Here is a 12,333-nt window from a genome sequence, read left to right as displayed (position 1 = left end):
ATAATTTAGAGGATTCTAGCGCAGAGTAAATGAAAATGTATTGCAGACATGGATAGTGTATCTTTAGAGACATATATATAGAGAGAGACTGTTTTATACTTATCCAGGTAATTCTCATTATAAAGTTAAGAGAAGCATTTACTTTAATTTGTAAATTCTTGAAAGCAAGCCCTGTCACCTGCAGTTGTCCAGTACTGTATAGCAGCAAATCACTGACTTGGATGACTTAGAGGCTTGCTGAAGTAAACAGTCATTATCCTTCAGTCCATAGTGTGCTGCTGGCAGATCAGCCTGGTTAGCTGTGAAAGCCCACTTCTGAGCTGCTTAGCTCTTTTTTGCAGCTGGCTCCTCTCCTGGGAGCTTTTCTACCTGTGCCTGACCCTGCAGGCAATTCTTTATGCTCCTCCAAGCTGTGCCTTGACCCCGAGCCTGAACGCAGCCTACAGTCCTTTGGAAGAACATGTTTGGGTCAGACCTTTGTCTGGGAAAGCCAAAAGGAAATTTGACATGCCTGAACAAATTAGCTATATAACATCCCAAGTATTATTTTAAACAAGTTGACTTCTAGTGTGCAGCAGAAAAATGTTATCAAATACACATGACCTCTTTCAAGGGGTAACTTCTGATTTTAAATGAGCCAGTAAGCAACCTGCCTTCATTTTCCATTTTCAAAAGGAAAAACAAATTCTGCTTAGATGAAGCGGTCGCTTGCAACACCTCAGGAGTACTGTTAAGTATCATCAGCAATCTCAGACAGCCATTAGTGCATTATCTTGAGGATCTACATCATTAGTTTAAATTAGATTCACTTAATTAGCCAGCTGGTACTCTCCTTGACACACTGATAAACAAGCTGTGCTTTACAGTTCCATAATGGTAAGACTAAAAAACAATTTCCACCTATTTTTGTCTTTAATGATGAAAATAAAAAAGTAATCCCCCCAGTTGTTTACCTTGTACAAAACATCTCTTAATCAAATGCATTATCCTCCTGTTCCATACCTCTGAAGTCTTCAGTTCACATAACAAAGGAAGTTTAGAGCTCAACTGTCTAAAGGGTTCGTTCATATGTCTCAAGACAGTGGCAAGGCTGTAGGGAAAACAATTTGGTTGTGATTACAAGTCTACGAAAAGTAGCAACTGTAATTGGAAAACATATGAAAACAATCTTTCCAACTTCAGTAAAATAAACCCTTTTTGGCTTTAGGTGCAGTAACATAGTGTTTATTTTAAGCAGTAACACCTTCCATTGATTTCAGTATGTGGTTTGAGAATTTGCTTCCCTTTTTAACCATTTTCCAGTAATTGATGTAGTTTTTCAACCAATATGTATAAAGTGAGAGTGACGGCAGGGAAGGAAGATAAGTACTTATTTGCTTGATTTAAAACCTTTGTTTTCAGCATCCTAATAGCTTCAGTATAATGTAATTTTGATGCCAAGTGTTAGAGCATATAATGAATAAACCCCACATTTTCAGCAATGCAGGAACTCTGAATTAATCAGAGGGCTGTTTCAACAATTGACAACATAATTTTTAAATACAACCTGAAAACATCAGGAAATACATGTCTACTCATCATTTTAATTCAAGAATATATATTATTTTTCCTTTGAAAATGTGACAGATACTAAGGGTTTCTATTTTTATTATGCTTTAGGCAGTAAGTACAGATCCCGTTCCAGTGAAACTACACTATGATAAATCACATGATCAAGTCTGGCTGCTGAGCTGGGGAAACATGGAAAAGAATTCACCAACTTTGCAGGTGAGGTGATCAGAATCATTATATGTAAGGAAATTTAGACAAGCTGAACCTTTGTGTAATTGCAATGTACTGTATGTTTTGCTTTAACCATTATTACCATGAGCTTCAGCAGGGGCAGCAAAATGATTTCAGGTAACCAGAAAACAAGTCAGACAACTGGCTTTGGCTTTGCTATTTTGTAATTTTCAACACCCTTAGTCAGAAATTACAATGGCAAACTGATAGAAGGATAAGGAACATAGCTGAAAGCAGCAGCATTTCCTGTAACTGCCAGTCTTTTGAGAGCAAACTCTTGCTGTTTATGATGGTTTTGTCCCTAATTAGAGGATAACTGGACTTTAGACATATTTCTATGTCACTAATGTTATACTGATGTTCTGGAGATGTCAAGCTTCATCTTTATTGGGTTTTTTTCAGTTGTAAAGTATCTTTACTTTTCCCATGCCTCTGAGCAGTGATAAGCCTAGGAATAGTCAGTAAAGAAACATCTCAAGAAGCTCTACTTATATTACTTTATTTCTTTAATTTCTCTTCCTTATTCAAAATAATCTCCTGAGAATATGATGATCGTCTTTATATCATACTTTAAAAACTCATTTTTGTTTCCCTTTGTTTTCATTTTCTTCAGAAGTTAATGAAATCCTTATATATTTAATATGTATTTCTATGTAAGAAAAAAAGAGAAATTAAAACAGCAAGATTAGTAACACTTGAAAACACTTTTTTAGCACCTACATATTCTTAGTAGCTTTGAGCATGCAAAGTAATTTGTGGGAGTTCAGTTGTCACTCCTCCCCAGAGCTGATAATTGAGTCAGTCTTACCATATTTTAAAGTGACTGATCATCCTCACCCTTATTTTTTTCTTATACTATAGATGATAGATTATTTTCTTTTTTTAAAAATATCCACACAAGTGCATGTGTGTGAATACCATCAGGGCTATTATATGGAATTATCTTTTATTCACCTATGAGCATTTACCTCAGAGAAGGTCCAAAATTTTGGGATTCAATGCAAATGGGTCCATAACAATGGAAGGAATATGTAAACTCAGCTCAACTTGCTCTTCTGAAATATGTCTGTGCCATGTTGAATTACCTCATGGTTTACAAGAGTTGGGAGTTGGCATAGCCATATGTTCCAGAGGATCAGTTGATAGAATCTTACCTTTTCACTCTGGCTGATGTGCTTAAGAAATTTAGTTTCACTCTAGGATCTAGTGTTAAAAAAGTAAAAAAGCACAACAAAAAATTTAGCTTGAACTAAAAACTGCTGGAGGCTTTAGTAATGTAAATGAATAAATATAGATACAAGGGTGATAAAAAAGAGGGAGGGGAGAAGTAAATATGAAGGTCAAGTGGTCAGGTGTGTAAGAGTTCTTTGACATCTGTAATGATGATCAGCCTTATTCACTATCATTTGCATTCATTTTCTTGGTAACTGAAAGATAATACAAGAGAAGGAATACAGAGGCAAAACTGTATTAATTACTTTGGGTAGCAATTAAATTTTGAAAGTGTATTTTTATAGCTTATAACAATGTTTCTTTATATAGGTGATAACACAAGCCAGTGGGAGTGTTTCTCATCACACAATCCATACTCAGCCAGTGGGAAAGCAATTTGACAGAGTGGATGACTTTTTTATTCCAGCTACAACCCTCATCATCACTCATATAAGGTAAGTGTCAGCCAAATTATACTTAACTTTCAAATGAATTAAAATATTTTCTTAAAAAAAATAATTAAAAACTTGAATGTGTGAGATCATGCCGCCTACATCAGTATTGCGTTGGAACAAGCTAGATACCAGAATATATACATTTATTAGCAGTTTTCTTCCATATCTCACCAAATGTTAAAAAGTTATGCTGCTCTACATAGTAAAAATGAATTACAATATCACCTGGTATTTTCTTGATGATTTGATAACTGTAACATTTAGATAATTCTTCAATTTAGTTTCATAAATCTTATTTTCTAAATAATACATGTTAATTTCTTCTACTGCTCAGAGCAGTTGCCATATATAGTATTTATCACATTGTATTACATATATATTTTATTAGAGTTATTCTCTTCATTAAGGAACCAAAAAGACAGCAAAAATAAACAGAAAAACCCCAACCAAATATAAAAGAACCAAACCACTTTTGGAGTTTTAAATGGAATTGTGATACAACATAACTTAGCTCTTGATGAACTTACTCTCTTGCTCATTCAGTTCTTTTTACCTGTTTGTTGTTTTTGTTTGGTTTTTTTTTCAATCAGGCTCTCTGTTTTTAAAACAAAATGTGACTGAAGATGTTACATGAACTATGTTAAAATGCACAAATAGAACTGGTCTTATTTCATGGGTGCTGAGTATATGATGTTAAAATGGCTCATGCTGTAGACATGTCAGAGAACACTGTAAATTCTTGGGACCTTTTAATTGTTTTTCTCAGTGAATGTAGGATTGTCTTTGTTTGGCCAAAGAACAGACAGGTTTTGGCTTTGGTAGAAGTACCCTAAGTATGGAAGAATTGAAAAAATTGACCAGCCGGATTTTAAGAGACAGCTATGAGTGCTGCTATGGGAAAATAAACAGTGCCTGCCAGACACAATAAAATGATACAGAGAAAGAGAGTGTGAGGAAAACAGGGCAACACTTAAAAAGGAATAAACTAGAGCTCTCACCAAGACTTCTTAAATGAAAATCTATTTTTCTTCCTTAAAATGCATTAGCAACAATGTGATACATAATTTTCTTTTCTTTTCATTTTTTCTTTCTCTTTTCTTCTTTTCTTCTTTTCTTCTTTTCTTTTCTTTTCTTTTCTTTTCTTTTCTTTTCTTTTCTTTTCTTTTCTTTTCTTTTCTTTTCTTTTCTTTTCTTTTCTTTTCTTTTCTTCTTTTCTTTTTTTCTTTTTTTTTCTTTTCTTTTCTTTTCTTTTCTTTCTTTTTTCTTTTCTTTCTTTTTCTTTTTTCTTTTCTTCTTTTCTTTTCTTTTCTTTTCTTTTCTTTTCTTTTCTTTTCTTTTCTTTTCTTTTCTTTTCTTTTCTTTTCTTTTCTTTTCTTTTCTTTTCTTTTCTTTTCTTTTCTTTTCTTTTCTTTTCTTTTCTTTTCTTTTCTTTTCTTTTTCTTTTCTTTTCATTTTTACCTGTAGGGATTGAATATTTCTGCAGTCTAGGATTTGTATATCTGAGTATTGCATTAATGTGTGTTAGCACTTTGTATGTTTAGTACTCTTAAGTTTCTTGGCAAGCTGACACAGACCCATTTTGTCTCAAAACACTTCTGCCAACAACTAACTCCATTGTTTATTCTGATATTCCAAGGTCAAGTATCTAAAGAAATGCTTTCATTAAATGTTCTTAACTGTGCTATGTCATCATTGACTTTTAGCAAAAAATCTCAAATCACAAAAATATGCATGTTCATTAAAAAGGATATAATTTCTGATTATAGTGAGTGGTAGTTTTTTTAAATATCAAAACATGCAATTTACGATGATTTTACAATTGATTTCAGAATTTACTTTATACTTGCCTTAGAAGAATCTAGTCTTCCGTATCAAAGAACATTTCACTTCTCCTAAAGGTGTTGTTGATGAAAGATATTTTATTTTAAATTTTCTACAAACTCTGAAATAAAGAGTAAATTCTCAATCAGCCATAAGCAATATAAAAAGAAATATGTGAATTAATATAGCTGAATAACAAATTGAACTTAAGTACAATTAATACCACATTTGTTGAATTGAGTACATAAACGCATCACACTCAATGTTAGAAAAACATTAAATATTTCTGCTGCATTTGGAACAGGTATGCATTGTGAGAACAAAAGTTACTTCTTCATAAATTAGCAAGTAGTAGAGGTACTCCAACAAAACTTCCATTTAGATACTTGAATTTTCATGTAGATAGGAAAATAAAAACTTGGATAGGGATAAACATTACACAAGGAGGGGAATAAGGACTGGGAAAAGAAAAATAAGGTCATCCAAAAGCTAGTGTTGAACTCGTTTAACTCAAACTATTTTAAGTTGGTATTTTGCCCAAATTGGTCAAGTAGGCACTTTCTGCTTTGCATATTGAGTCACAGCTACCTTCTGCTGATGAGTCACTTCACCCCTTCTATATGCAACTTAAGAGAAAAGAGAATGAAAGAATAAAAGAGAATGCACAGAAATAATAAAAGTAATCCGAAATTCATTTAAATACTGAAAGAGTAAAACTGGATAAGTGACTGCAGATATATAATAAACATGTACATCCGTTCAAGCCTTGTAGCATTGTTGCTATTTTTAATTTTTCTTTTTTCTTTTTTTTCCTTTTTTTTTTTTGGCATTCACATGCCAGATAAAGATCAAAATAAAATTTCTAAAGTACTTTGTCCAATGATAAAACCACAGATTTGGGTGTTTTAATGAACAAAATCAATTCAGGAGCACTAAACTGTTTTTACTGATTCATGAGCTTACTTGAAATGCTATTTAATTCTGAGTGCCTTTTCTAGAAAAGACAAAAAAACCCTAACATTTCTTTAACACACAATTTGTATTTTAATTTTTTCATTTATTCTTTCAAGAGTGATTTACGTTAGTCAGTTGTGAAAGAATTTGCCTTCCATAAAATGTCTGAACTGCAAGTAGTTTGGGGTTTTTTTGTTTTGTTTTGTTTTAAAAATGAACTGTGTGAACAGTGTGTCAGGAAAGGTTTTAAATTAACTGTATTCATCAAATTAGTAGTGAAGTAGAAAAAAATGTCTATTGAATTTAACATCACCAGACAACAAAAAATCCCGTTCAATAACAGCATGTGTTTCTTAAGGATGTTAGGCAACAAACATAAAAGCTTCAGCTTATTATTATTTGGAGTATATACCAACAGGGGAGTAATTTATGAGTGTGAATTGGCAAAAACAGCTATGAGAGAAATAACCCCACTGACTAAGCTAATTGGCACAGTTAATTGCCCGAGGGACCTATTTACTGTTTCTTAGAAATCAGTTCCCTTTGACCATGCAATACCAGTCCCTCCCAGAAAAATGAAAACTTTCTGTAGCTAGTTGCATTTGTCACCTGTAAACTAAAATTTTGAATGATGAAGCAAAAGACAGTATGTATGGCTTACCAAATTAGCATCCAGCACCAAACCTACTGTCTGAAATTTGCAGTTCTAAGCAAAAAAAAAAAGACATAATACTTAAAAGAATGAAGTTTTGTAACATAGTTAACACAAATCATTTACTACCATCTATAGTGTTTACTGTCTCCTGTGCATTCTGTCCAATCAGTTATTCTTTAATCACTCTAAAGAACAGGGGATAGAAGGTAAAGATAGGTTGGCTTGCGTACATCTAGGAATAGAAGTAAGGGAGAATAATTTAAAGATATAGGGGGTCATTATGTTTTTTTATTTTTAATAATAGCTAAACCAGTAATTGCTGGTAGTACATATCTAAGTATTTAAAACTTATTACAAAATAATTTTATTTAGGAAGTGATGGAACTATTGATTTGCTTTACTTAGGTGAGTTATTTTTATATATGAAAATGCAAATAGGCTGCCCATTGTAAAAATAGAAAACACACATTCTACTTCTCTCTTCAGCATCAGATAATTCCCACAGATCAGACATTTTAAAAGATATTATAATGTTTGGTCTGAGTTAAACAGTAATTATCCCAATGAAAAAAATATTTTCCCAAATTTTACCTTTCACAGAATGAGGTAATGTTACATTTATTACATAGTAGGAGTCAGGGCAAATAACCTTTTGGTTTTATAGCCAGAAAGCATAACCATCATACTTTGAACAATTGTGATGCACCAACAAAGCATCAGCTAGACAAAGTAGGCATGAGTCAAAAGAAGTAGAGGAAGAATAGACCAATTCTGTTATCTTTGAACCCTCTTTTTAATTGATGTATAGTTGATATGTGTACAGAAGAGGACAACAAAACAAATTCTATCATTTTGATAAGAAAAATTTGGAATGTTCTCTACCATCAAGTAGTTTTGGGATGTTAGAAAGGTGTCTTCCTCTCTTTTATGTTCGAGTCATACTTTTTCCTTCCACTACTGAGATGAAGGAGAAATAGTTTTGTGCAAACACCATTTTAGGAATCAAACTACATTTTGGCTGTGATCCTTTTGTATATGCTAATCATTTATATGTGTGTGTGTGTGTGTGTGTGTGTGTTTATAAAGAAAAGAAAATATCTATTAGTTTTAGGGAAAATCTACCAATTGTCTCCCTAGTAATGTGTAGAAAACTTCACTGATGTTTCCAGATAGCAAATCCTTACTTGCACACAGAGCCTTAACTGCAGATAGATGTGGTTGGCACCCCATGATAATGCTCTAAAAATACAGGTGACTTAATTTCAGAATTTCTGAGTAGATTTTTGACAAGACTAGTTCACTTGCTGACTCTGAGAGAGGGGTTGTCTCATGCCTTTAAGCATTCCTTCATGATGGAAATAAAATTCCTTCTTTTTCTCACTAAGCACTCTTAGAGTTTAGAGAAAGTCAGTTTCCCTTAACTCTTCATGAGTTTCTTGTGCCAGCTAGTTGTAGTATAATGCACAATCAGTGACAGAAAAGAGGCTATGACACAAAACAGAAATGATTATTATTAGAAGGAGTCCTCAAAAAAATTTGCTTAGTCTTGCTGTTGGAAATCTGAAGATCTGAAGGGCAGAAATTGTATATTCTCCTTGCATATCTTAAAAAATAGCATGTCCTGCTGTTATCATTGGCTGTGTTTTACCTCTGATAAGTGCACCCACTGTCAATATACGTTGAATTATACCAAGAGAATGAATGAATATAAAGCACTGTTTTTCATGCGCACTGTCATGCCCATATTTTCAGTGCACACAGCTTGGAAAAAAACTGTCCCTCTAGCTCTGTTGAAAAATTATCACGCACTGGGGCCACTAAAGTAGGTAGGAGGAGATCTGTTACTCTGTAATAAATGGTTCAAATCCTAAGGTGTTTTTTTTTCAGTTATTACTGAAGCGTTTTCCTTTTGTAGATGCACCTTATAAGAACTGAGTATATATTTTCAATATTTTGCCTTATACAATTACTAAGTAGAAAATTTTAAGTTTTATTTTTTATTTTTATTCAGTTTTATTTTATTGTTATTTCTCTGCCAAAGCAGTTCAGCACAACAAATGATCTTGTCCTTAATTGTCTACTAATGCCACTCCTTATCGTAAAAAGAGACATTTGCAATTAGTATGTGTGATGGTTGCAGAAAGATGACTTGTACAATACTCATGAAAATTTATTCTTGGAAGTCTAAAGAGCAAAAGGGCTGATTATTTCAGCCCCACTGTTCGTAAATTGGAATGAACAAGAGATAATTGGAATAAATTAATGTCTGTCACTACACTGCTCTAAAATGTTTCAAAAGCAGAATTAAATGAACTCACTGTAATAGAGTAACTCTAACTTTTTAGATGTTTTAATCTTTTAGCATGTATTTTAAATGTCATACAGTTACCTGACCTAACAAGTAGAAGAATGAGCAATCAACTCACCGGTGAGTTGGCTCGGTATCTGAATAGAGTTAACATTTGCTCAGTTTGAGCTTTTTCTCTCTTTTATGTCTCTGTTGTGTTTGGTAAGGGGAAGCAGTCTTTCTAAAATTGTACTTATTCCCTTGTAACAAACAGTCCAAAAACTAAGCTTTTCTATGAGTGGTAATTGGATGTACTGTCAATGCATTCCTGTGAACCTTTTTAAACGAAATCCATGTGAGGAAGTGAATCAGTATATTCACATTTCATTCCAGAGTTTAAGCCCCTGCAGAGGTGTGAAGTAGCTGAAGGGGTGTGAGAGCATTTTCTGTATTTCTGTGCAAGTAAGCAAACAGAAAATATTATTTTTTTCTTGAAAAATCCTACCTAATCAGAAAAAAAACTTTCTATTCAGTGGTTCATGAGTGAAACCATGGAAGAGTTAAATGCTGGATCAATTAGACAAAACATGAACAAAAGAGGTAGATTTAATTTAGGGTTGACTTTTTCATGTAAACGGTATGAATTAGTGCAAAGATAAGGGAGAATTTAATATTTTACAAACTCAGTTAACAATGCATATTAGGGGAGCATAAAGTTTTGAGACAGCTCTTAGTCATCAAGCCTTAAACATATATAATGCTACAGGGAAAATAAGGAAATAGCTTGAAAGCTTGATGAATCAGAGAAAGCTCAGTAGTACCAGGGCAAGGAGAAAATATCTAGAAAGTTATCTGCAATTTCTAATGCTGATTGTGAATCTGTCAGTGAATCCTACATGGTGTCATAGCACACAGAAAAGGTCCAGCTGAGTCAGGGGTTCACTCCACAGTCTCCCACTCTGTCTTAGTGAGAGTAGTGCTAAATGAAAACCTTGCAATCATTTTTTCTCCTCTCTGTATATATTTGCCCCCTGAAAGAAGGACACTTCTGTTCCATGAATGTGTGCCTTTTAATAAAGAAACTCATAGGATCTTTTGGGAAAGATGGAAAGAAGACAGTAAAACATCTTTTTCTGAATCTTTTTTTGCTTTAAATAGTAGATTTTAGAGCATCTTTATGCCAGAGGGACTATGAAGAATGAGACATTCTGTTCAAGCAGCTTTAAAGCATTCAAACTTACTTTGCCTAACTACCATCACTGACAACAGCAACGACTATTGAAAGTACCCTTTTAATAATGTGTAGGTACTCTTTAGGGTGTCAAACCTGTATTCTGTACTTCAGTTCTCCTCTGTTCACATGTCCTTCCCCAAATGGCTAGGAATCCATAAATGTAGCCACTGTATACCTTTAAACTGGGGAACTCCCAGTGCTTTAGGTAAGATATATCCTGTACCCAAATTAACAATTCACCTGTATCCTCCTTCTGCTCTACTCCTGTATTCTAACTGACAAGGACCAGTGTTTGCAGGCTTTAAAATGTGCTAGGCAGTAAGGATTCCCAATGGTGTCTGTGGGAAAGCATCTACAAAAATTATGAGGCAACTGTCATCTTCCCACAAGATTTGCTGTCACTGAAACAATGTTCTGAGATGTTCATAACATTTCTTAGTTCAAGGCATTTTGGTATTCATGAAGGAAATATTTTTAATTTAAAAGTTATTTTTTCAATTCAGTGTTTTGAAATTTAATTAATAATAAATTTCACATTTAAATGTAGCTAATATGCAAATATTTTAATATTTTTATTCAGTGCATTTTTATAATGCCCTGGAATCTGTGAGTGTTTCTAACCTTTCAAAGTATATGTATGCATGCACACATAGACACACACATAGAAGAAATCAGTTTGGAAAGCTATCTTGTTTCTGGAATCAGTTATTCTGCATTGCCTTTTCCCATGTCAGCTGACAATTCAATACATAATATTGCTTGACCAATTTATTTAACTCATGCCCAAATCTTTTCCTCTTAGGTAGCTTGAGTAAAACTTCACAAAGCTCTCAAACCAAAATTTGAGCTGTTAATAAAAAAAAGATTGTATCAAAACCTGTTTCCACTTCAGTGTAGCTATTTAGAAATGAAACTTCTCTTCAAATGTTACCTAAGAGATTGCAGAAGCCTTTGTAGTGTTATAAAATTATAGCATTAGTAAAAAGAAAAATTGCCTTGTGTTCTACTTTTCTTTCCCCATTATCTTGATGCCTAAGAATTTAATGTAATTTTAGAAGGTTTTAGAATCATATAGTCTCTGCTGGGTTACTCTGATTTTTAAGGAATATTAAGTGCCTTTCTCACAAGTTAGAAGCTGATTTCAGGCCTTGTCAAGGCCGAGATGTTTTGAACAGACACCTGCAAGATAACAGGAGAAGGCCCAACTGCCCCCCCATGATGAGGGGGGTAGATTGACAGAACTTTTGAGTGAGCATTAAGGAGAAATGAAAGTTCTGATTGGATGTTAATGAGGGGTATAATAACCCCGAGACTTCCTGACGTAGTAGTCAAACCCCATGGGTTTGATCGTGAAAGCTTCTACATAATAAAACCCTATTATCTTTCTCCATTAACTTGTCTTCCGTGTGTCTGTATTTACAGGGTTACGCGAGATAAGGCATCAAGCTCACAAAATGCCTAGAACTTGGCTTAAGTCTAGTCAGTCTACTACAGTTTTGCTAAACTCTGTGTTGTTTTCCAACTGCAAGTTGTTTTTTTCCTTTTTAGCAGAAGTCATTATGGGAATATTTACCTTTGGGATAGTATCATCCATCCATCTGAAGAGGCCAAATAATTACTGTAAATAAATGTTGCACCTGTCTCCTACTACCTACTTGCTTTTAAATGTTCAGCATCCATTGGTGTGTGAAAATACACAAAACAATGAAATGGATAAAAATGTAATCAACCATAAGAGGAAAATATTCACTGCAATTATGGTGCATAATTTGTTGTAGCCAGTGCTTAGAAGTTGTTCTAGTGCTGCCTTAATTACTCATTAAAAAAAAAAACCAACAAAACAGTCAAACAAAGAAAAAACCCAACCCCAAACCCAAATTGTAAACAATCATCTATTAACTTGGAGGCAATCTTAAAATGATGTAATTAACCA

General features: G+C 33.5%; 1 protein-coding gene across 4 annotated transcripts in view; it reads left to right on the top strand.

Moving 5' to 3' along the window:
• FSTL5 (follistatin like 5) overlaps window positions 1-12,333 on the top strand; it is a 364,104-nt gene that overhangs the window by 331,897 nt on the left and 19,874 nt on the right. For all 4 annotated transcript variants that reach the window (XM_071556179.1, XM_071556181.1, XM_071556177.1 and 1 more), the window contains 2 exons: window positions 1,660-1,767; window positions 3,325-3,449. In XM_071556179.1, the coding sequence (XP_071412280.1) occupies window positions 1,660-1,767; window positions 3,325-3,449 (233 nt within the window). The remainder of the gene's footprint in view (window positions 1-1,659; window positions 1,768-3,324; window positions 3,450-12,333) is intronic.

The sequence above is a fragment of the Pithys albifrons genome, chromosome 5 (genome assembly GCF_047495875.1).
Source record: "Pithys albifrons albifrons isolate INPA30051 chromosome 5, PitAlb_v1, whole genome shotgun sequence".
Lineage (NCBI taxonomy): Eukaryota > Metazoa > Chordata > Aves > Passeriformes > Thamnophilidae > Pithys > Pithys albifrons.
The sequence above is the reverse complement of the archived record's forward strand: the minus strand, read 5'-3'. Positions and strand labels throughout refer to the sequence as shown.